A 24,670-nucleotide genomic window follows, 5' to 3' on the forward strand; every position below is an offset into this window, starting at 1 on the left:
CTTCTATTATCAGTTCAACTTTAGTAGAATTTTTTAAGAATATATTTTTATTTATTTCAGAGAGGAAGGGAGAAGGAGAGAGATAGGAACATTAATGATGAGAGAGAATCATCGATCGACTGCCTCCTGCACGCCCCCCTACCGGGAACTGAGCCTGAAACCTGGGCATGTGCCCTTGACTGGAAGCAAACCTGGGACACTTCAGTCCACAGGCTGATGCTCTCTATCCACTGAGCCAAACCAGCCAGGGCTAGTAGAAAATGTTTTATTAAAATGTATTCTTGGGCCCTGGTTGGGTGGCTTAGTTAGTTGAACGTTGTTCTGTACACCAAAAGTTGTGGGTTCGATTCTTGGTCAGGGCACATACCTAGGTTGCTGGTTCAATCCTGCCTCAATGTGCATTTGGGAGGCAACTGATTGATGTTTCTCTCAAATCAGTGTCTCTCTCCCCCCACTCCCCTTCCTCTATCTAAATACATATCCTCAGATGAAGATGTTTTTAAAAAGCATTCTCGTGAATCATTGAATTTACTTTTCTTCTCTTCAACTCCAGTGTACTGTATCTGTGGTTCTGTTTATGAATCTAAAACAAATATAGAATTGATTTTCTTTGTTACATTTTGGACTGTGGAACCAACCCAACCGCCTGACAGTCTGTAGCAGGAGGACACTATATCCCCCAAATCTTCACCTACTATTAAGAGGGTCTTTAATGGAGACAATGGAGAAGTGACTTGGGGTGCAATGAGAAAGTTCAGATTATGGGCAATATAAACTTTCAGAGAATCTCCATGTGCTGTAATTGTGAGAAGGGTTAAAGGCTCATTTGAGTAGATGCTTTTGCTATTGTTGTTTCTTCTAATAGCACTTTATTTAAGTATAACATGTGTGTGTTGTATGCCATTGAGTCAGGTCTGACTCTTGGTGACCCTATGAATGAGTGATGTCCATAAAGTCCTGCCCTCAAGAGCCTTGCTCAGCCGTAGACTCATACCTCTTGCTTCTTTTATGGAGTCAATTGTGCTACATTTGGTCTTCCTCTTTTCTTTCTACCTTCTATTTTCCCAGAATTACTGTCTTCCAAAAAACCCTGCCTGCTCATGATGAGCCCAAAGTAGGGCAGCTTCAGTTTTGTTATTTTTGCCTCCAGCCATGTTTCAGGCTTCATTTGCTCTAGGACTCATTTTTTTTTACCTTTCTGGAAGTCCAGGGTATCTATAGAGCTCTCCTCTAACACCATCTTACAAATAAGTCAGTTTTTTTTTTACCTATCAGCCTTCTTCACTGTCCAACTTTCACCTTCATACATAGTAATTGGGAATACAAGGGTGTGGGTGATCTTAACCTTGGTCACTAATGACTCATCTTTGCTCTTGGGGATCTTTCTTAATTCTTCCATTGCTGACCTTCTGAGTCTCAGCCTTCTCTTGATTTCTTGGCTGTAGTCTCCATTTCAATTGATGACTGAATCAAGGTAAGCAATATCTTTAACAATTTCAATGTCTTCATTGTCTATATTAAAGTGTATATTTCTTCTGTAGTCATGATTTTTGTCTTCTTGATATTCAAATGCTTTCCTGCTTTGGCACTTTCTTCTATCACTTTTATTGGAAGACATTTCAAATCACTGCTACATTCTGCCGGTAAGATGGTGTCATCTGCCTGTCTTGTTATTGATATCTATTCCACCAATTTTCACTCCTCCTTCCTCTGAGTCTAGGCCAATTTTTCAAATGATATGTTCTGTGTACAGATTAAACATTAGGGAGATAAAATGCACCATTGTCTTACACCTTTGCCTATAGGAAACCATTCTATCCATATTCTGTCCCAACAGTGGCTTCCTGTACACAATGCAAATAAAAAACCAGGTCACCAGAGTGCTGGGCATGCCCATTTCTTTCAGAACAACTCATAGCTCTTCATGATTCGCACTATAGTCGACACAACACAGACTATCCTTCTGAAATCCTTTGGAGCACTCCAGCATCCAGCAATTGCTCTCAATTAGATCTCGAGTGGTTCTTCATTTTCTGAATCCAGCTTAAACATCCCGCACTTCCTGCTCTACATAAGGTAGAATCTTTGTTGCATCACCTTCAGCATCACTTTACTTGTGTGGGAAATTAGATCAGTGGTCCTAAAGTTACTACTAGTATACTCCTTGGCATCTCCTTTCTTGAAGATTGGAATATATATTGAACTTTTCCAATATGTGTATCACTGACTTATTCAAGGTTTACTTCCTTGCCTTAGTGATGAAACAAATTAAAAGTTTGGAATTAGCAAGTACTTAAAATGTTTATCTTCCCTTGGCTATTAGAAAAGTCATGTTATATATGGAAATTTATAGTTTCACGCTCTGCTAACAATTACAATCCAAAGTAAATTAGTTGTGAAATTAAAATGTGTTTTCTATTCTGAGTCATACTTGTAAAAAAACAAATAAAAATGTGTGTGTGTGTGTATATATATATATATATATATATATGTGTGTAATCTGCATATGTGTGTACATAGACGCAATAATAATACTAATATTGAGTTACTTAAATTGCAAAGATTAGTATAATAATCTGCAAACTTAGAATCACCAATTAATTAGGTAAATATACTGATAGGTAATGAATAACATTAATTTAATCTAATTCAACAAACATATTCACAAAAGAGAATCTTGTAGTGAACGATTATTTATTGCTATTATAGAATTTGTTTTATGAACAATGGGAGTTTAGAGATAAGAAGATAGTGGGATCTGACTACAAATTAAAGAAAAATAATATCAGTAATTTTGATTAGTTTTAATCTACTTTTTGAACATATTTTTTGGGGAATAACAATAATTGAACTCCACTTTTAAAATGATAATAAGAAAATACATAATATCATCAATGTTTTTAATGCTAATTTAGCTATTTCTATATTGTGATCATTATGAGAAATAGGGATAGACAGAATTAAAAATTAAGGCTAAAAATTGTTTTTTAAAAAAGGAAAAAGAAACCGAAGTTAGAGAAAACAGGACTTCAGGTGTTGCTGTAACTGGTTAGCTGTCCCATCTTCCCCTCGGCTTCTATCTTCTACCTTAGAGTTATTTGATTGGGGTTTTCCCTTCCCTCTAAATGTGTCCCCTGTGTTAAACACTGAAGCAAAAAAAAATGTCTTGACCTGGAATTTCAGAACCTGCTTCTTGCCCTTAGAATTCTTCCTAAGTGCTTTATTAAAAAAATTAATGCACTGTAATTAAATGTTAAAAAGAGGCTTTAGCAAAAGTAAGGGCAACTGATTGACAAATTACTTCATTTATTTAAAAAATTATTTTAGAAAACTTACCCATGGCCTGATTCAACTCAACCAGTAATTACATGAGAGCCAAGAAACTTTGTTTTCTTAATTATTCTCATGAAATTTTGTAATAATATTGTCTATTTTATGTATTTATGATTTTCTTTTATACAATGATGAAAAGAACAACATTCCCTTTTTTCCCCCAATGAGCTCAAAATAAGGGCCAGATTATTTTTCATTAAAAGACTTTATTTTCCATATGCTATGAGAAAAATTATAGAGCAAGGCTACAGGTTGGCAGTTGAAAGAAATCAGATGCTTCACCAATATCTTTGAATAGCTACACTCTTAATTTTAATGGAATTTTCTGATCATTAACATAATGTATTAATATTTGAAATTGATCTTAGAGAAGTTTTTGAGAAGATTCCCATACTTAGAACATTCCCACCCCCAGAAATTCTTTTTAAAAGTTGTGATTCTCATGAGCAGCAGCTGTGGAGCTTGATTAGACTAAGATAATAATCTAATTTATAATATTGCAAAGGGAAAGTTCAGAATGGATCAAACGAGTTCTTTAGCCATTTGGCCCAGTGAAGGGTACATACCCGTTGAGATACCCTACTTATCTCCGCAGTGTGAAATTCTGATCTGAAGGTTTAATCAGTATCCTGTCCAGTATGCCCAGAGTATATCATCCTTCCAAAGTTATACAACAACCAGTCACTGAATCACTTCTGGGGCCAAGGTGATGCTAGGTTATGGGAGCAGTGAATAAAATGGACAAGTTCCCTGATTGAGTGAAGCTGAAAATCTCCCTCATTTTTCTAACATGGTAGAGGAGGAATGTGGTGAGCAGCCAGTCCAAAGGTTTTAAGAGAATTAAGATAAAAGCAACTTTATTTTGACGTCTCAATATTTGTGACTAAACATAACATCCAGACAGAAGGAAGGGAAAGAGAAATTGAGAGTGAAAAGGTTCATTGGAATTCTAGAAACAAGCAGAAAATGTCCACAGACAAGCATAAAAAGGCCTAAAGGTTTTGTGTGACCTTGTTGATAGCTCTCATGGATGAGTCAGTGCCATTTAAATGTATTGAAACTAGAGGGACAGAAATAGAGGAGTATGTGTTGTAATAAAATACTTAAAGACTGTCATGTGGAAGAGGGAAACATTGTGTTTCAGTGGGTAATACAAAATTAGGCTTTGGGCCCAATCCTGATAAGAGCCTTCTAAAATTAGAGCCATCTGAAAAAGGAGAGGGTGACTCTGGGTCTGGTGAGTCCTAAATCATTGGAGATTTCAAGAGGAAATCAGACATCCTCTTAACAGCATTGTTAGAACCAAATAGGACTTGGTGATTAGAAGGACCCTTCCTATGGAAATTCCGAGCAGAAGAATACATGTGAATTTAACAAGCTAGTCTCTGGAACTCTGTGTGGAAGCAGTTGTCTTTATTTTCCTTGACAGACCCAGAGGGTTTAAGAATGTTTATTTAGCTGTGTGTGAGTTTTAATCTAGACTGAATGTGCAAGGACCATCACAGTATAAAATAATTTACTTCTGTGAAGAAAATGAAATTGAACTATTATCCCAACTAGCCAGGAAAATTGGTGGAGGAAACTTTGCAAGTGACAAAGTTGCTCTAAGGCAGGGGTGGGCAACCTTTTTGTGAGTGCGTGCCAAAGCCAGCAAAATCTCTGACTCAAAGTTCTTCTGCGTGCCAACCATAATTTTTTGAAAACATGTGTGATGATGACGTCACCAGATTACTGCTGTAGCTCGCATGGAGAGAAACATAGAAATTTATTCCCCTTTCGTTAGTACCGGTGGGCAAAGCGAGAGAGAAGGTTTCATTTTTATAGAGTGAAATTTTGAATAAGTAGGTGAGGCGGTTGTCTTGTCAACGAAAACCCCTTGCATCTGAGGCTGAAACCAAAACACTGGTCGGATCTAGGAAGGCAGGTAGAGTTAAGGCAGAGGCATAGAAATTGCTCTTCCCCTCTCTCGTCAATACATGTCTATGGTCTTTAAGATAACTTGTTATGTAAAATTATTTATTTATCTAAGATGCACCTACACTGAATTTATCTGAAAAATAAAAATGTCGATATTAAGAAAAAAATTGTAAATGGAAGATTATAAGAGAGGGTTTCTCGTGCCAGCAAGTTACTGGCATGCCATGTTTTGCACGCGTGCCAGGGGTTGCCCACCCCTGCTCTAAGGTAAAAAGAATCTGTGTGATAGCATAACCACACAGAGAGCATCATGAGAACTGAGTATCCCAGTGACAGAGATGATTTCTGGGTTATCAGTGCATAATTAATACTGAAATATGGGAACATGAGTGAATTATAAATAAAATCAGGTCATTAACCCAGGAGCCAACATATGGCCATAAAGAGAGCAATACTTATTGCAGGAAATTAATTTTGCTCTTTATGGCACCAACCTTTTAAATATTCTCAACCCATAACTTATATTACCCATATCCAAAAAAGCTATGTTGAAGGTTGTCTAAAGATTGCAACTGTGTGTTTTTGCAAGGAAAAGATATTATTGTTTTTATTATAATGATTTCATTGAAACAGTAATATTTGACATCTCAATGCAGAAAGGGAAAGGAATAGATTTATATATTTAAGTATTCTAAATGCAAGGCTTGTGATGCCACATAAATAGAATATGCTCTCATGTTAAAAGGTGCAACAGGATTATATGAAAATCAGAAGAAAGAATAATCTATTCAGGTAATGGATATCCACAGTTTGCTCCTCAGCTAAACATAAAGACTTTCTCCTTTATATATGTTTTCCAAGTTTCTTCTAAATCAACTTCTCTGTTTTTTTAAAAAAGATAACCTTTTATGATTATGAAGATAGAACATATTCCTGGTAAAGAATTGGAGGAAAAGTACCATATATGTGTGTGTGTGTGTGTGTGTATACATATATATAATATATCCTATTCTGTGTACATTTTAACTCCAATGACCCTGTCCCTCAGTTTAGTAAAAAAGTATGGGAAAGGGGAGTATGAGAATAGTGCGATGACATGAAAATACTCAGGTAAGTGGGTCACATTGCAAACCTATATGGAAAAACATGTCTCCATGAATTAGCACATAATATTTATTTGCTCTGCCAGTTCTAAAGCTGATGCAAACTTCTCCAATGACATATAATTCTTAACATGGTCACCAGGTGAGGCTCTTTGTACACGGATTGGGTGTGTTTGGTGCCCAAACTGTTTTTACTGACCTTCACATATTAAGCTGTGTCTTAACTTGGGGTTTCTCTCATTTGACATTTTCCCTCTGGAATCTCCTTGCCCCCTTTGTCTACCTGGCAAATACTCCCCATCTTTTAAACCTCAGTGTGAAGTTCAACTGTTTCCAGGACGTCTTCCTGACTCTCCTCAGGTAGCACTGACTCCTCTCTCCACTCTGGCTCCATCTTTGCACTCAGCATCTGTAACAATCAGTCCCATACACAGGCAGTGATCTTCCCCTCTACTCTGAGCTGCTTGAGGGTAGAGTCATGTTTTAATGTCTGAATACGGGGTCAAGTATAGTGCTCAGTAGACTTGCTAATTGACTGACTGACTGACTGAATGAATGAATGAATGAAGGTTGGTCATGTAAACTTAAATATATGCTTTTATGAAAAGTATCTTTTTATCAGTGTATTAACCAAAGGGAACCTGTTTTCCAAATATCAGAAGCAATAATTCATAGGCAACTCAGGTTATTTAAGAATAGTATATATGACTGCATGGGAGAAAAGGACTGTGCTGAACGCGAAGGGAATGAGGATAGTTGTGTTCCAGAATTGCTCTGGGGACAATAGAATGGACATTCTTCTCCAGTGTAGCCAAGCTCTTCTAGGTAGTGGAGAGGTATAATCAAGAGGTCCTCAGCAGATGTGGAATCTAGGCCTGGAGCTGCTTCCTGTTAGCCTATGAATCCACTTAGTGAATTAATTAACCTCCTTAGGGTTGAGTTTATTGATCAGTAAAGTGTGCTTATTAGATTATGTCATCTTTAAGGTTACTTCTTGTTCTGACTTTTTAAAGATAGGCGATAATGATATAATGTAACAAATTAAGATTTCAGTTCAAATCCATAAATAATTAGAATTGAGGAATAAAATATGAGTCTGGTGCACATATTAGTATTTTTTCCTATTTATTGAGATTAACCAAAATCAGGGGATCTGAATACCTCCCCCCCCCCCCCCCCCCCCCCACATACACACACAAGCCTCTTCCCCTTGGGCCCTTTTTATTGCTTCAAGAGTAAGAGTAGCTTCTTTCAGACATGGTATTGGGTATTGTTTCCACATCCTTTGAAAAGTTATAGTGTTGCTGGGGAAATGGGACCCAGGGTAGGTATATTTTACTGTTGGGTAAATAATTAAATAGATCAAAAGTCTAGAACCTGAGGCTATTCCTTTTTTATTCTCTCCCTCCCTTCCACAAACACTAACTGAATACCTATGGTGTGTCAGCATATGCCAGGCCCAGGGGTGCCTGGGAGTTTTTAGGAGCCAAAACAGATCATCCCAGGAGAGCTTGAGAAGCTGGGAGTAGGTGGGCATGAATTATGGAGAGATGGTAGAATGTCCCTCTAAAGGGCAAGTAGAGGAGCGGAACACTTCACAGTCAGGGTCTGGAAGTCAGGACACCTGGTTTATCTCTGCCTAAGGGGGCCTGAAAAGTAAAAAGGACCATTTGCATATCTGCTGACTCTTATAGAAGGACAATAAGGACTAAACTTTAAACTTTATAGTGTAAAGATATGTTAAAGTCCTTTCTCCTGTTTGCAGTTAAGAGTCTCTGATGTAAACTACCTATGAGACTTGTCCTGTTAGAACTAAATCACTTGAGCAGATCACGAAGCCCATTTTATGGAGAAATGAACATAGACCTATGAGTGTGGCCAGAGCTACCCTTTCGTTCGCCCAGCTGACTGCACCAATTAGGTATCTGGGGAAAAATAATTCTGTTTGGACAGTTTATTCCTGCCCATTGGAAGAGATCTGTGCACTGAAATATCTTGGTGTTTCAAGTTTATATATCTATATAGGTATACTATATAAATATATCTGTATCTACCTGCAAAATAGAATACCTGCTGTTCTTGAATCACAGACAGAGATTTTTTTCAACCATTGGGTACTCTCATCTCTGGAAATCAGTTTCAAATCCCTGGAGGGACCCAGAGGAAGGAAAAGTAAGTGACAATATAAAAGGACAAGCGGGGCAAAGGAGAGAGCAAAGAGACTAAGAGACCAGGCCCGAAAGTTTTGTTTATGTAAAACTCTCCATGGTATTTCACCAGAAATTATTCTTTTTTCTGACATTCCTCCTCTTTCTGTTCACATCAAACTGTGAAAAATATTTTTGACTCCTTTAAAAATCATTGACGTGAATGACATCTTTCGTTTATAGTTAGTTAGTGTTCAATCTATATTTAAGGCAAATTCTTACTTACAGAGCTAGTCTACATTTCAAAAAGAAAACAGCAATTATCTACTGCCCCTACTGTTACATAAGAATGAAAATGGAATGGGGGGAAAAAAAGGATTTTCAGAATCTATTTCCCTCATTTGGTGATAGCCTTAGGCACCAAATCTCATCTTGTGGAGCATCACCAGTCTAGCTTTAGTTTTAGTCAGCTCAATTCTATGGCTCTAAATTTCATGAAAAGCATGTTATAAACTCAAGAAATTAAATTCTCCATGGATTTATGTGGGTCTCAGAAAATGCATACTCATGACCCCCAAGGGAGCAAATGTTTCCGCAACTACTGAGGATTGCTGTACATTTCTTTCTGAGAGATGCAATAAGTAAATTCAAGAAATTTAGTTAAAAGGGTGATATCAGAGACACCCGCCAATAATAAGACATTATTCTGAGCAGGGAGTAATGCAATGGGAATACAGAGGCAGGCAGTCATCAGAGATTCAACCAAGTAAGCAGTTGGTGTTAAAAAATATCGATGTATATATAAAAGCCTAAGCGACCGTTACAACCAGTCGACTGGTTGCTATGATGCACACTGACCACCTGGGGGCAGATGCTCAATGCAGGAGCTGCCCACTGGTGGTCAGTGTGCTCCCATAGTCAACCTCCCACGGCCAGCCAACCGCCCGTGGTCCCTCACCCCAGCTGGCTGGACCCAATCAGCCCCTATTGGGACTGGGTGAGATGGCCCTGATTGCTGGTCAGGCTGAGGGACCCCATCCATGCACGAATTCGTGCACTGAGCCTCTAGTATGTGTGTGTGTGTGTGTGTGTATTTGCAGGAAGCAGGACTCTTAATTTAAAAACATTCTGAAGCAATTATCCTGTCATGGTAGTGGGTTTGGGTGAGTGATTGTCAAATGCTAGGGTAAGGCTCTATTTCCATGTGCTTTTGATATCGGGGAGGTATGGAAGACTGCATAATAGCCCCCAAAGATGTCCCAGTCCTAATCCATGCAGCCTATGAATATGTTAGTTGACATGATGAATGAGATTTTGCATATGTAATTAAATTAGAGACTTTGAGATAGGGAGATTATTCTAAATTATCTGGGTGGACCCAGTGTAATTACTAGGATTCATATTAGAGGAAAGCAGGAGGATCAGAATTAGTAGTAAGAGAAGTGACAACAGAAGCAAGTATTTGGAAGGATGCAAGGAAAAGACCATGAGCCATGGGATGAAGTTGGCCTTTAGAAGAAAAAACAAATAAAAAAACAAGCTTATTCTTTCCTCAGAGCTTTTAGAAGGAACCAACTCCATAGATATCTTGACAAAACCTAGTGAAACTTACTAGGGACTTTCTACCTTCAGAACTTTGAGAGAATAAATATCTTGTTTTAAGCAACTACTTTTGTAGTAATTTGTTACAGAAACATGGGAAGCATTTTGTAGGTTCCTGGGACTCAGGAGAATAATTAAGGATCAAATTTTCAGTTCTAACCTACAAAGTTGGGACTAGACTCAGGAATCAATCTACAATAATAAAAGCATATTATGTTAATTAGACCGGACAACCGAATGGCCTTCTGGACATCATTCTGGATGTCTTTCTGACAAAGCGGGGGCCAAAGCGGAGGCGTTTAGGGGCTATCAGGCAGGAAAGCGAGCAGTTAGGGGTGATCATACAGGCAGGCAGAGAGGTTAGGGGTGACCAGGTAGGCAGGCAGAGGCAGTTAAGGGCTATCAGACAGGCAGGCGAGTGGTTAGGGGCAATCAGGCAGGCAGGCAGAGTGGTTAGGAGCCAGCGGTCCTGGATTGCGAAAGGGTGCAGGCTGGGCTGAGGGACACCCCCTCCCACCCCTTCCACGCACGAATTTCATGCACCAGGCCTCTAGTTTATAATAATAACATTTCTTAAGTATAAGCACTTTGGAAATTACTTTCATATACATCTTTTAGAAGTAGATTACATGATATGAAATAAATAAATAACAATTTTTCCAGAACCCTAAGATTTAAGGTACTTAGCTATATTTCCTAAACTCTCAACCCTAAGACAAGGATTGGTCCCAGAGTTTAGAAGGAAGTAATCTCTGAGCTGTAAAGAGTTTTTGGAGGTGTGTAGAATATAGTGTTTCCTGATGGACTTCTAGGTCATACACTTTAATTAAGAAATCTACACTAATAAAAGAGAAACATGGTAATTAGCATATGACCACTACCCTTTTCATTGGCTAATCAGTGAGTATATGCAAATTAACTGTCAGCCAAGATGGCGGCCGTCAGCCAGGCAGCTGGAAGCGAACATGAGGCTCGCTTGCTCCAGTGACTGCGGACTCCAACGTTCCCCGCCTCACTTGCCGGCCTCTCAGCTGCAACTCTAAGCAACTATATACTATGTCGCAAATAAGAAGCTAAACAAAACCCCAGAAACTGGCTTTCATTCAGCTGGGCTTTAGCAACATTGTATCGATGTTTTCAGTGGCAAGGCCTCAGAGCTAAAGCTGGCCCAGAATAAAAAAAAAAAAAAAGAAAACAAGGAGCGGTTGGAAGCTTCAGTCACTCACTTCTGGAAAACAGCCCTCAGCCCCTCACCCAGACTGGCCAGTCATCGCAGTGGGGACCCCCAACCTGATCCAGGACACCCTTCAGGGAAAACCAGCCAGCCCCCACCCATGCACCAGGCCTCTATTCTATATAGTAAAAGGGTAATATGCCTCCCGGCACCGGGATCAGCGTGACAGGGGGCAGCGCCCAAACCACTGATCGCCCTGCGGCTCTGTGTGTGAGAGGGGGCGGGGCCACAACCTCCCTATCTGCCCTGCTCTGTGCCTGATAGGGGGGAGCTCCCCAACCCCCTGATTGCTCTGCGGCTCTGTGTTTGACAGGGTGCAGCGCACCAACCCCTGATCGGCCCTGCTCTGTGTGTGACAGGGGGCGGTGCCCCAACTCCCCTATCAGCCCTACTCTGTGAGTGACAGCGGGGAGCTCCTCAACCCCCTGATCGGCCCTGCTCTGTGCATGACAGGGGGCAGCGCCCCAACCCCCTGATCCCCTGATCGGCCCTGCTCTATGCATGACAGGGTGTGGCGCCGCAACCTCCCCATCGACCCTGCCTTGAGTGTGACAGAGGGCGGTGCCCCAACCCCCCAATCAGCCCTACCCTGAGCGTGACTGAGGGTGGGATCGCAACCTCCCGAACCGCCCTGCTCTGTGCATGACAGGGAGCGGCGCCCCAACTCCCCAATTGGCCCTGCTCTGAGCCTGACCAGGGGCTGCACCTAGGGATTGGGCCTTCCCTCTGCCACCCGGAAGCAGGCCGAAGCCAGCAGGTCGTTATCTCCTGAGGGGTCCCAGACTGGGAGAGGGCACAGGCTGGGCTGAGGGACCCCCCCTTTCCCTGAGTGCACAAATTTTTGTGCACCGGGCCTCTAGTGTTATTATAAATTGAGGTCACATTTATGAGCTGAGTTCCTACTTAGTACATAAGAACTGAAAAATATTAAATTACTTCCATGAGTTCTAGGAACCTACACTCTCAGGTGGTAATGAAAATAGTTTTCTAAAAGTCTTGAGTTGGGTATCTTTCTAAGTGATTTGAATTGCAAGTTGTTTTTCTTTGGAAATAACTGATGTTTCACAATTATCTTTGCTAGATTCAGGAATTTAGTTAAGTTTAATGTTGCATGCATGTATGTATGTAAATGTATGTATGCATGTGTGTGCAGATGCATATGTTTATATACATGTTTAACCCATATATACAAAGAACATAATCAATTAATTGTTATGAAAGTGGTCATTCTAGTAATCATTAAATAGAAATTGGTCACAATGTTAAATACTGATAAAATTATATCATATATGCACACAGAATCTTTGCATGGAGATTATAAATGAAAATTCTCAAAAAAATCTTTTTGAAATTGAGTAAATTTTTTATTGAAATATTTAATAGTCTTTTTAAACAGCCAATTCACTGATATATCATTAAAATTGATGTTATCATCTCTCACTACTGATATAGAATAAGGAAATATAAGTCAATATTCATAGTTCTGAAATGAATGTTGTACACATTTTGGGTTCATTTTAATATAGAAGGCTGGAAGCCACTGAGAATATTTTTCCAACATATTAGTTAGATTTTAAAACTACACTAGATATGTAAAGCTAAGCCATCTGGTATTATCAATCTGGTATTGCTTCTATCAGGAAGAATGTTCACGAGTTTTTGGTACCAATAGTTTTCACTTTTTCTTTATTGAATCAAAATATTAAGCAACAATAAATTCCTTCCAGGTTTTTTTTTTTTAATATATTTTTATTGATTTCAGAGATGAAGGAAGGAGGAAAGAGAGTTAGAAACATCAGTTATAAGAGAGAATCATTGACTGGCTGACTCCTGCATGCCCCCTACCGGGGATCGAACCTGCAACCCTGGGCTTGTTCCCTGATCAGGAATTGAACCGTGACTTCCTGGTTCATAGGTCAATTGGTTCATAGGTCAATCCTCAACCTCTGAGGCACATTGGCCTGGTAAAATTTTTTTTTTTTAATAAATTGAAATCTGCTGCCTACTAGAAATAAATATATTCATCAAAATTATTTAATAAAAATGTTATAACATATTGCAATCACTTCCTAAAAAAATATAATTTAAAATATTTTAACATTTATTTAGATTATCCTTTGTATCTAAAGATCAATAATACTGTCACAGAAAATTATAAAATATGAATTTAAATTATAATGAGTAGAGACACAGCCAGTCTTCATTAACTAGCTGAAATTTTGTCCAAGTATAACTTAACATTTCTTTTTTATGTTCTCCCAAATGAGTGAAAAATGTAAAGGACATCAGTATTTCCTTCATTCTCAGATTATCTCGTCTACTTTCAAGCAGAACTCATTTATCCAGAATAAAGGTTAAAAACACAAATACCAGTATATCCTAAAAAGCCCACTCTAGCTCACGCCAAATTAGTCTATAATAACTTTGTTGTGTAAAAAAATGTTGGACGCTGAGATTTTATCCTTAATTTAGAAGATGTTTGAAATGTTCAAAAGTGATGTACAAAGGAGACCATGTGACAAAAGTGGGCTGAGTCACTCAGTGTATGGGGATAATCAAGTAAGTAGACAGGGACCATTTGGGGAATATTTGCTTCTACCCTATGTATCTCTCCAATTTAGAACCACTTTGAGATAAAGGAATTAAAATGATAATAGCAAGAAAACTAAAGATGTTTTAGAACTCAGATGCTCTGAGGCACTGAAAGTATTTTTTAACCAAAAGATTTGTAATGTCTAAGCAAAATATAGTAAAACAGACTTAACAAGAGTACAACTCACATTTATAGACTTATAAAATCCCATTAGATGAAATTTCATTACTTCTAAAATGCAAAAACACCTCTGAAATCGGTATAAATCTTAAAATTTATGGTATGATGTAATTTAATAACGTAGGTTTTTTTTTTCTTGTCTTACCTAAAATAATGATGCATCTTAAATGATTTCTTAGATTTGAGGAATTTGGTTAAGATCAAATAAATGGCTATGGCAATGGCAGAAATAAAAGAAAAAATAGGTTGTTTGTTAAAAATAAGAAGTGATATAATTTAATATAAACACCAATGTCACAAAATATGTTCCTTGGACATTTTGTTTATTTGAAGTTGAAATAAACACAAAATTATAGAAACTTATCTATTTGGAACTTAAGCAATCTATGTAACAGAGTCCACGGAAGCATAACAAAAACTCAGAAGACAATGGGGAAAAGGCTTTTTAAATAATTTAACCAATATCAATAAGACTGTATTTGTTTACATACTCTCTTCCCTTAAACTTCATTTACTTTTATATTTACAGATATTTCTAATAAATATGTTCATCTAGTTTCCAATTTGTGATGAATTCATGATGGATTCAATGTAACGAATTTAAAAAGGGGCATATTGTCAACTGGCAACCAAAAGCAAGGGAGAAAACATGGTGCAGGGAGATGAGTCACAAAGATCGTAGTATAGTCCTGTCCAGATCAGGTGGACTCAGTCTCCCATCCTCAATAAGCCCCTAGCACAGTGATTTTCAAACAGTGTGCTGCAAGAATTTTTAAAACATGCAATACCTGACTAGTCAGGGGCACTGACCTCTTTTCCCTTAAATTGTAAAAAAAAGAAAAAGAAAGAAAGAAATGACAACAGCTAACACAAGAATAACCATTTGGTATGAATGAATCAAAATTATACCTTTTTTTGTCAAATCGGCAAAAAATATATATTTTGGTGAACTGCAAAATTTTATTAATTAGTTTATATGTTCTATTAGATGAGAAAGGATGAAAATCGCTGCCTTAGTTATCACTGTTGGAATTCAGAACTCAAACTGCATGCCATGTTAGGTTGAGCCCAGGTTCATCAAGCAAAGGCTAAGGTGCTCTCTGTATATCCTATTCATGGGGTTGAGATTGTGTGTAATCCACACAGAATTTTAGATGTCTTGGTGCTTAAAGAGTTTGAGCATCAGAGGGTAATTCATCTTTGAAAGACATCACTAAGCAGGATTTTCTGTTCCTCTTATTTGGTATTAATGTCTATATATATATATATATATATATATATATATATATATATATCCAACTTATTAATGCTTTCAATAAACAAATATTATTGAGCACTTACTCTGCCTAGCACCATGTTAAGCACTGGGTATGTGGCAGAAGACAAATGAGAAAAAATATGTTCTCTCAGAGGCTTATATTTTAAGAGCAAGATAATCCAAATAAATAAAGGAAATGCACAGAACTTTAAATAGTTGGAAGTGCTAAGTAGAACCAGAAAGCAGGGAAGGGAGAAGGGATTGACTGTGTTTGGTGGTTGCAATTTTAAATAGATTTGTTAGAGAAGACCTCACCTGAGATGATAATATGTAAGCAAAGGACTGAAGGAGGTGAGAATCGCATGGAAGATCAAGTATAAATATCCTGCCATAGGAGCATGCCCGATGGTTTGAGGAATAGCAACTGGTGAATGAAAAGAAAAAAGTAGAGCCCAGCCATTATAGCTCAGTGGTTGAACATCGACCTATGTTCAGTTCCCCATCAGGGCATATACCCTGGTGGGCTCGATCCCCAGTAGGGGGCGTGCAGGAAAGAGCCGATCAATGATTCTCTTTCATCATTGATGTTTCCATCTCTCTCTTCCTTTTTCTTTCTCTCTGAAATCAATAAAAAAAATACTTAAAAAAAAGAAAAGAAAGAAGTAGAGCTATCAGATACCAAATGAAGGCACATGTGAAATGCAAATTATTCTGGGCACTAGAGGCCTGGTGCATGGACTTGTGCACCGGTGGGGTCCCTTGGCCTGGCCTGCACCGTCTCGAAAACTGGGACCCCTCAGGGGATGTTGGGCTGCTGGTTTCGGCCGATCCCCACAGGCCAGGCCGAGGGACCCCTCCCCCCACCTGCACAAATTCATGCACCGGGCCTCTAGTATGCATTTAAGATCTTTGGTTAATCTCTTCCCACCCTTCCCCCTCCCCCTTCCCTCTGAGATTCATCAGTCTATTTCAGATTTTTGGTTAATCTCTTCCCACTTTTCCCCCTCCACCCTTCCCTCTGACATTCATCAGTCTGTTTCATGTTTCCATGCCTGTGCATTGAGCGTCTGTCCCCTGGTGGTCATTGTGCATCATAGCTACCACGAATGGTCTAATGGTCTCTTAGACTTTTATATATAGAGACTGTAGGTACTGTGAGGTTTTAGGTTTCTATTGAGGTATAGGATTTTGAGCAGTAGTGTGATCTATTTTATATCTTCATCACGTTAGCCACAGGACTGAGGGCATATTAAAGAAAAGCAAGGTTGGATCCAAAGAGACCAATCAGGAGCTCTTGTGATAGTCCACGTGATGATGGTTGGCAGAAGTGGAGATAGTGAGAAATAATCATATTTTAAAGACAGAGTGAATAGATTTTGCTGAGGAATTACATATGGGCTATTAAAGAAAGAAATGAGATTAGTACCTTGTCAAAGTTTTAGGCCTGAGGAACAAGAAGATGGGAGTTGTCAATACAGAGATGGGAGGATTGAAGAAGACCAGGTGTGAGAAAGAAGAAGGAGAATTCAATCTTGGCTATGTGAGGCATGAGATGCTCACTAGACATCTTCACAGAGATGTCAGTGAAGGACTTGGGGTTGAGATCAATGCAGAGTTAAGTGATTACCAGTAGCTATTATCTACTGAATTAGCGCTTTGTGGCGGGCACCGCTTTAAGTGTTTTACATACGTGTTCTCATTTATTCCTCATAATAGCCTTAAATTATTAGGGTGGTTTTACAGGAGAGGAAATTGAGACCTAAGCTTAAATGAATTGCTCAAAGACACACAGTTAAGGTTATGTTTACCTTATTCCAGTTGTGTTTTTATCAAGTTTTATATTACCAAGAGGGTATGGACAAGAAGAAATAAAAATGTCCAGGCATAGGGAACAACATATGCAAAGTAGAGGGGCCAAAGGGAGCATGACATCTTCAGGAGACCTGAAAGCACAGAGACTCAGTCAAATAATCAGCTTCCAGCAAACTCATGCTTTTGTGGTACATTACAGTTTAGACCTGTTTTCTCATATTAATCTCTGTAAGGAAGGAAACTGTTTTTATTATCAGTATTCAATGAGTAGGGAAGTAGACTTACAGAATGGAGTTCACAAATTTAGTGAATGATAAACTAAGGTTTGAACTTGGACTCTTTCACCAAAATGTAAAATAATTTTTATGTTTCTGATTATTTTAAGTCTTACCATGTACCCATTTAGGAGGTGAGAAAGTATACATGAGAATACATATATTTTGATATTGAAAATTGGAAAAAAGTTACAAGATAGACATGAGTGATCTGGAAGATAATAAAAATAATAGCTGTCATTTTGGAGCACTTAGGATGTGCCAAACACTGAACTAAGATCTCTACATTCATTTACTAAATTTGATCTCACAAAAGTTGAAAAGGAGATTCTATTAGGATCTTAATTTTAGAATGAAGGTATTGAAGCTGAGAGAGAATAAAGCAACTTGCTGTAGTTGTTTTATCATACAGCCAGGAAGTAGCAGAATCAAGACATGAACCAAGACTGTCTGAAATCAGAGTTCAGACTCCTAACGGGTTGGTCAGCAGCCACTCTACCTGGGTAGTACTTCATTGTTGTTGTTGTTTTTATCAAGTCAGTGGTGAAATTAACAACTGCAAGGAGCTTCTCATGAGTGAGAAATTTGTGTTCAGGGTGGATTTGTGTTCATCCACCCTGAACGGCTTTTCACTCTAGTTTTGCACAGGCTTTTATCACAGCTTAAGACAGCAGATGGCTCTCTTGCGTTTTCTTTCTATTAACCTCTATCTGTAAACAACTCAACAGTGTTGTGGGAAGGTAAAAGGGAAACGCAGAGATTAAGCTAAAAAAAAAAAAAAAGACCTTGATTATCCCATGCTGCCCCCACTCCAAGCTCCCTTAAAAACAGGAAATCACGTAACTGCTCTAAGCTTGTGAAATTCACAGTCTGAATAGAAGCCCTGAGACTGAGGAGTCCGCTGTTTTAGGCGCTGCACCAGGTGGTGGGAATGCATCAGGAAGAGAGAGTATTTCTCCGTTATCAAAAAGCTGAAAGGCTTTGTGCTCCAAGGTGTGTGTTATTAATGTCAGTTAAACTGTGGGGATTAATATCCTTTCCATCTCGGGGGGAGGGGGTGGGGAAGAAAAATGGTAGAAAGCGCTAGTTAGGGAGGACAATATCAGAGACTGAGGACAAAGCTCCTACCCTGCGGGGAACTTGCTTCTGCTTTGAGAGCTGTGGCTGGGGCGGGATCCCTGTCCGTGGTGCTGAATCACAGCCTGGTCTGTAGGTTGCTGGGACTGTAAAGGAGCCCAAATCCCGATTGGGGAAAAGACTGCAATGTAAGAAAATGCCTGGAAATAAAAGAATTAAAACAGCTATAATAGTACTAAGCTTAATCTGACTCTGTTCAAATTAATATAATAGCCACATATAAAGACAAAAAAGAAAAACCTTGCAAAGCAGACTGGGATATGTTGATTGAGGGAGTTGTACTATATTTAACAGGCCAATGTGCTTAACATTTTTCTTCTTAGAAAAACCCACCAGTGGCTTTAGGTAAATATGTTTGCTTTAATTGTAAAGTCATTTGAGTATTCCAAGCCATAACATCCTAAATGTCCAAATGGTCTGTCTTCAATAATGGAAGGCAGGAGTAGCTACTCTTCATGTTCAGTTGGACTTCATTTTAGCGGATTTTTAAAAAGACATACTTTGGTAGCCTTTTATTAGATGTATCCATCTCTGCAGATGGCTTTCCTTTTTAAGCAGGGGCATGACCACACAACTTTAATACATACTTAGTAAAAATGTAAGAACAAAGATATGTAAAACAGAAAATAAAGTGATAGAGATAGAGCAAAATAGCTAATACATCCCTTTTCCTCATTTTTACTATCTCATGGTGATTAGGGATTATAAATTTCTGGCAAAATTACTCCTACTTCTTTCTTTCTCTTCTTCTTCTTTTTGGTTAATCCACACTGAGGATATTTTTTTCATTGATATTTGGAGTGTGGAAGGGGGGAGAGAGAGGGAGAGAGAAGAGAAGAGGAGGGGAGGGGAGGGGAGGGGAGGGGAGGGGAGGGAAGGGGAGGGGAGGGGAGGAGAGGAGAGGAGAGAAGAGAAAGAGACCGATCCATGGGTTGCCTTCCGCAGGCACCCTGACCAGGACCAGAGGTGGAACCTGCAACCCAGGTATTGTCCTTTATGGGAAATTGATTCTGTGCTCCTTTTGGTGCTAAGGCCTATCCTCTATCCACTTAGCCACACAGGCCAGAGCCCTATTTCTTTTAATATTGTGGTTATTTTGTAGATATAACATAACAAGATAGGGAAAATAAGCTAAAAGAGTATGTTCTTTAATGTTAAATATGATATACACTGTCCTGACTGCTTTGGACCCAAATCTACATGTACTCCCTTTACATTAAATTATCTTCTCCAAAGGAGACTTGTTAGCAACAATGGAGTGAATAGAACAAATACCAGCTCAGCAGTAATTGCTTGCGTGGAGAGAATGTGGGAAAGTTCTTTAGAGCAGAAGGTGTCTAGCCTCTCTGTAATCAGCTGTTGGCTGAATTTCTTTCATTGGCCTGGTTGCAAGTCCTTGTAGTACTTTGCCGCTTATTCCTGAAACAAAGAGAAAGTGTGTGTTGGTTCAAAACTGCTCCCTGGGTTGCTTTTAGATGTGCCTCTTCACTCCAGCTCTAAAGCAGTTACCAGAGAATTGATTGCTACAAGTCTCTCATTACCAAATGAGTCTTCTTTCCTCCATTCTTCACTTTGGACTGTGAGAAGTCTAGTTTGGCTTTTCTTTTCTCTATCTCCCTGTAATGATAAGCAAAGCAGCTAAGAGGGAAGAGGAAAAGGTAAGAAGCCACACTAGCAACAGCTACACTCGGTCTGTCACTCAGAGTGTATCCTAGAAACCATGGATCTGTATCATCCAAGCGTGAAGTGTTTTTTTTTCTATTTTCCCCTCAAACCTCCTTTCCTAGGGCGCCTTCCACTTGATCCCTTCCTCGAGGGCCTTCAAATTTTCAGTTATCCAAGACCGAACACCGTCGGGGAAACAGACAGGGACGCGAGGGGAAGCAGCACTGTTGTGCATGAATTTCAGACACAGTCCTTATGGCTTTGCCCGCTGACAGAGTTTCTTTACCCAGGGACACAAAGTCGGGAGCTCAGTTTGGACTGTCCTTCAGTCTGGTGGTTTTTGTTGTCATTGGAATACTGTGACATGCTCCCCCACCCTTAATATCTCGGCTGTGACTTCTTCAATTTTCCTTAGGCCGTTATCCTAGCCAGCTGCTGTTTTGTAGCAACCACAGGGTGCTGTGTCTCTTCCTCTAAGTGCCAGAGAGCAGATTTGGAAAGGGGTCTTCCCAAGTCACTTTGCCACATCTTCTCACCTGCCCTTCCTCCCTCCTTGCTCCGTGTTGCCTTTTCAAAATGACAAGCCTACCCTTCCTGGCAGCAGAAGGGAGAGTGCAGCAAGTTTGGGCGGACTAGGTGAAGACTGGAGGCGCCTCCCTCCTCAGGACACACTCTCCTCCCTCCCAGCCTCTCCGCTTCCTCCTCCTCCTTCCCTGGGTGGGGTGGCTTTGGTGCCAGAGGGATTACTGGGGAGGGCGGAAACCACCCCACCCTTCAACCAAAGCTCAGAGTTTCTGTGAACCGGGAGATCCAGAAGCCCCAGCTAGGCCACAGACGCCTCGGAAACCTCTGAGTTTGATCTAAGAAAAAGCGCGGCGATATTCCTTCAGTTCCATCTGCTTTGGCTCAACCTCTTAGCCCCACACCTCTTGTAGTCCATTTGAGCTGTCTTTATTGTTCATAATATTTTTAAACATAGTATTCTATATGCATACTTTTTTTTTCTTCCTGAAGAGAGGAGGGGGACGTGAGGTGGGGGTAGTGGATGGCAGTGAAGCGCTTTGATGAGCGATCTCCAAGGAGAAGATTGCTTTCTCCAGATGCTGATTCTCAAAGCACTTGACAATCACCGGCAGAACCCCAGAACGGGCGGCAGCGGCGGCGGCGCCGGCGGCGGTACCGGACGCGGGGCAGCTCCAGCCAGAAGCTGAGTCCTACTCAACGCGCACCGATCAGACGGACTCGCCGGGTCCCGGCCGGGACCTGCCTCCATCCAGTGCCCTGGAAGAAGGCGGCGAGTCCCACCGCCTGCCGAGAAGGTGGGCAGGGCAAAAAGGCAGCGCGAGTGGCGGTGTCGGTCCCCGAGAGGGCTCCAGCGTTGTGTGGTGACCGCGGCGGCCGCAACCCCAAACCCACTCCCAGCTCCAACGCGGCCAGAAACCTGCGGACGGACCTCGGGCTCTTGGGGCTCGCCCCGCCGCGCCCAGGGCGCATCTGCGCACCTGGCCCCGCAACCGGGTGGAGAGGACCATGGGTCCCAGTCGGGACTGAGCGCCCCTACGCCGCTCCCCAACCCCTCCGGCTTCCCCCAGCCGCCTCCCCGAGGGCGAGCCGGGGTCCGCGCCGCCTCTCCCCTCTCCCGTGCCCCCAGCTCCCCTTCCCTCTGTCCTCCACCTCACCCGGACCCATCCCCGAGCCACCATGGCTGCGGCCATCGCCAGCGGCTTGATCCGCCAGAAGCGGCAGGCTCGGGAGCAGCACTGGGACCGGCCGTCTGCCAGCAGGAGGCGGAGCAGCCCCAGCAAGAACCGCGGGCTCTGCAATGGCAACCTGGTGGATATTTTTTCCAAAGTACGCATCTTCGGTCTCAAGAAGCGCAGGTTGCGGCGCCAAGGTCTGTGTGGGTCACTGTTGGGTGGTGCACCCTCGGATCTCCCCATCTCCCCGCCTGCATGGACCTCTCGGGGCGTCCCCTTTCCTCCATTAGCCTCCCAGTCTCCCCCGCCTCCCCGAGTCTCCCTGACCAGCGCTCTGAGCGCCTTCTGACCGCGGGAGCTGGGAACGTGCTCCCAGGCAACCTGTAGCCCCTGAAAACTCAACCCGCTCTGCCCGCTGTCTCTTGAGTCTCCTCCGAGCTGGGTTCCAGAGAAAAGCTCTCTACTCGAGGGGCTTGGTTTCCCCCGGGGATGGAGTCTGACTCCAGAACCCCGGGCAAAGATCTCTGCAACCCCTCGGGGTCGCGCTGGCTGCTTCCATTCTGAGTGGAGGTGTCAGGGATTTTGTGTGTGTCTGACCTCGGTCCCCCAGGATGTCTGGAAACCTCCTTGGCTTCTAGACCGACATGAGATGTGGTGAGCCCCACAGTGCCCTCCGCAGGGGCTGGTGTCAGAGAAGTGTGTGAAGGGTGTATGTGTGCGAACTAAGGGCTAGGCTAGTTCAGTGGAGATTTAGGGAAGGCTGCCTAACCTGCGGCATTGAGCACTCCCAAGCCCCTCAGTCACATCTTCCGAGAGGGGCGCAGACTAAGGAAGAATGCGTCTTAATTAGCGGATTGGCGAAGGACACATCCCCCATATGTATCAATTTTAATTCAAGGACTTGCGAATTACGTGAGGCAAACCAAGCAGTTACTACATTACAGATGACCACTGTAGCTGCCATACTATGCCTTAAAAAAACATAGAAGTAACTAGTGCCCAGCATGACCTTCTTTTGCTACCTTTGAAATGTCAGGGTCTGAGATGGCAACTCACTGAGGAGCCAGAGCCCAGCGGCTTTTGTTCATCTCTGCCTGTCTCCACATCCATCCAGTTGCTAAGGGCGGTTGCTTTGAGAGCATGTGCGGTGTTCTGTGGGAGAAATGGGGATTGCTTGCTTTTCATAACTATGGGCTTGTCAGGAAACATCAAAGGATATATTTACGTTAATAGGAGTATATGTTTGCCCAGCACATTGTATTCTCAGTTCCCAGCTGTATTTGTTTTAAATGTCCTGTTGTTCCAAAGACAGGAGAGAGAAGCATATACTATACATGTGAATCTAGGTGAGTGTTCCACACATTTACAGATTTATGACCAAAAGTTTTAATGCTCCTTTTTTTTTTTTAAAGGCTGAGCTAAATATTTTTCAAGGACAATACCTTATTGTTACAATAAGAAATTGGAGGTTACTTGTTCTTAGAATCAAGCTTAAAAAAAAAAGAGAAATATAACAGTGGCCGTTTTAAGGGAGATAAAATTATATGAATGTAATAATTATATAAATAAAAGACTTTTAAAAATAAAAAATTAATAAATATAATACTTTCAGATGAAGTTTTTGGGGACAATATTTTTAGAACAGTGTAGAAGCTATTAAGAAAAATGGATTTTAATTTTCCACTTTAGCTTAGAGCTTTATCTAACAAAACTTTGTATTAGAAGACCCACTTGACTATTTTAAATATTTTTGATGCATGGAGGGTCACATTATCGTGGCTTAAAGTGTTTGCTTCTCCCCTTATTTCATGAGATTATCTTTTAGAATACAGTTCTCAGCAGGTAGAGCTACAAATTTGCCATCTACTTGAAGTAAACATATTCCCTTCTAGATAAGATTATTTTAATATAAACTGATTAAAACTTACTGTGTGTTTCTTTAAATACACAACCAGTAGATTATTTTATAAATAGATACAGTAAATGTTTTGTGTCATTGGGTGATGGAGGGTTTCTTTCACACTTTAGAGTTTTAAGATGGGATTATACTTTTTTCTCAGATATAGAAAGACATCTGAGCTCCCCAGTAGTCTGTTTCACCATTTCAGCCATGACTGCTCTCTTGGTATTCATGAGTTAAAAGTGATATAAATGCCTCAATGATCTGTAAGAAAAATATACTTGAGGTCACTTTTACTATCTTATTTTTTATGGGAGCATGGAAAAGAAGATAGGTAGAAGGAAGTTTCGTCAGAACCTCTTTTTTTATCCTCTTTATATTTCTTATATATAAACAAATATATCCGTTAGTGAAGAAAAATATAGCTATATCTTGAGTATTGGAAATAAATTATTTTCTTATTTTTAATTTAAGCAAAATAAATATTAAAAGTTTATAGTATGTAAATTATATATTAATATACTTATATGAATGTATATTATATATAACTATATATAATTATTTCAATGTTTTATTAAACACTCTTGGAAATATTTTTATTCAAATTTACCTTTTCCCCCAATACTCATTCTTTGCATAGGTATCGCCCAAGGAAATTTAAAAAATCTGTTTTGTAAATTTAAAGATACAATTTTTAGGTGTGACAACACTGTATATCTTCATATTTGAAAATCAATAATTTGACAAATAGTTATTGAATCTTTATAATATGTCAGGTCTGTTTCAGGTATTATGTGTAAAGTTGTGAATAGAACAG

The 24,670-nt window shown here is 40.3% G+C and overlaps 1 protein-coding gene across 3 annotated transcripts in view; it reads left to right on the forward strand.

The window, feature by feature from the left end:
* The window catches only part of FGF14 (fibroblast growth factor 14), a 552,631-nt gene that overhangs the window by 358,831 nt on the left and 169,130 nt on the right, over nt 1–24,670 (forward strand). The window contains exon 1 of one of the 3 annotated variants that reach the window (XM_070408636.1): nt 21,958–22,150. The exons of the other annotated variants lie outside the window; for them this stretch is intronic. Within the exon in view, the coding sequence (XP_070264737.1) occupies nt 21,958–22,150 (193 nt within the window). Of the gene's footprint in view, nt 1–21,957; nt 22,151–24,670 lie in introns of those variants that run through there. 3 annotated transcript variants of the gene reach the window in all.

Source organism: Myotis yumanensis, unplaced genomic scaffold (genome assembly GCF_028538775.1).
Source record: "Myotis yumanensis isolate MYYU_CA2020_CCGP unplaced genomic scaffold, mMyoYum1.0.hap1 SCAF_3, whole genome shotgun sequence".
Lineage (NCBI taxonomy): Eukaryota > Metazoa > Chordata > Mammalia > Chiroptera > Vespertilionidae > Myotis > Myotis yumanensis.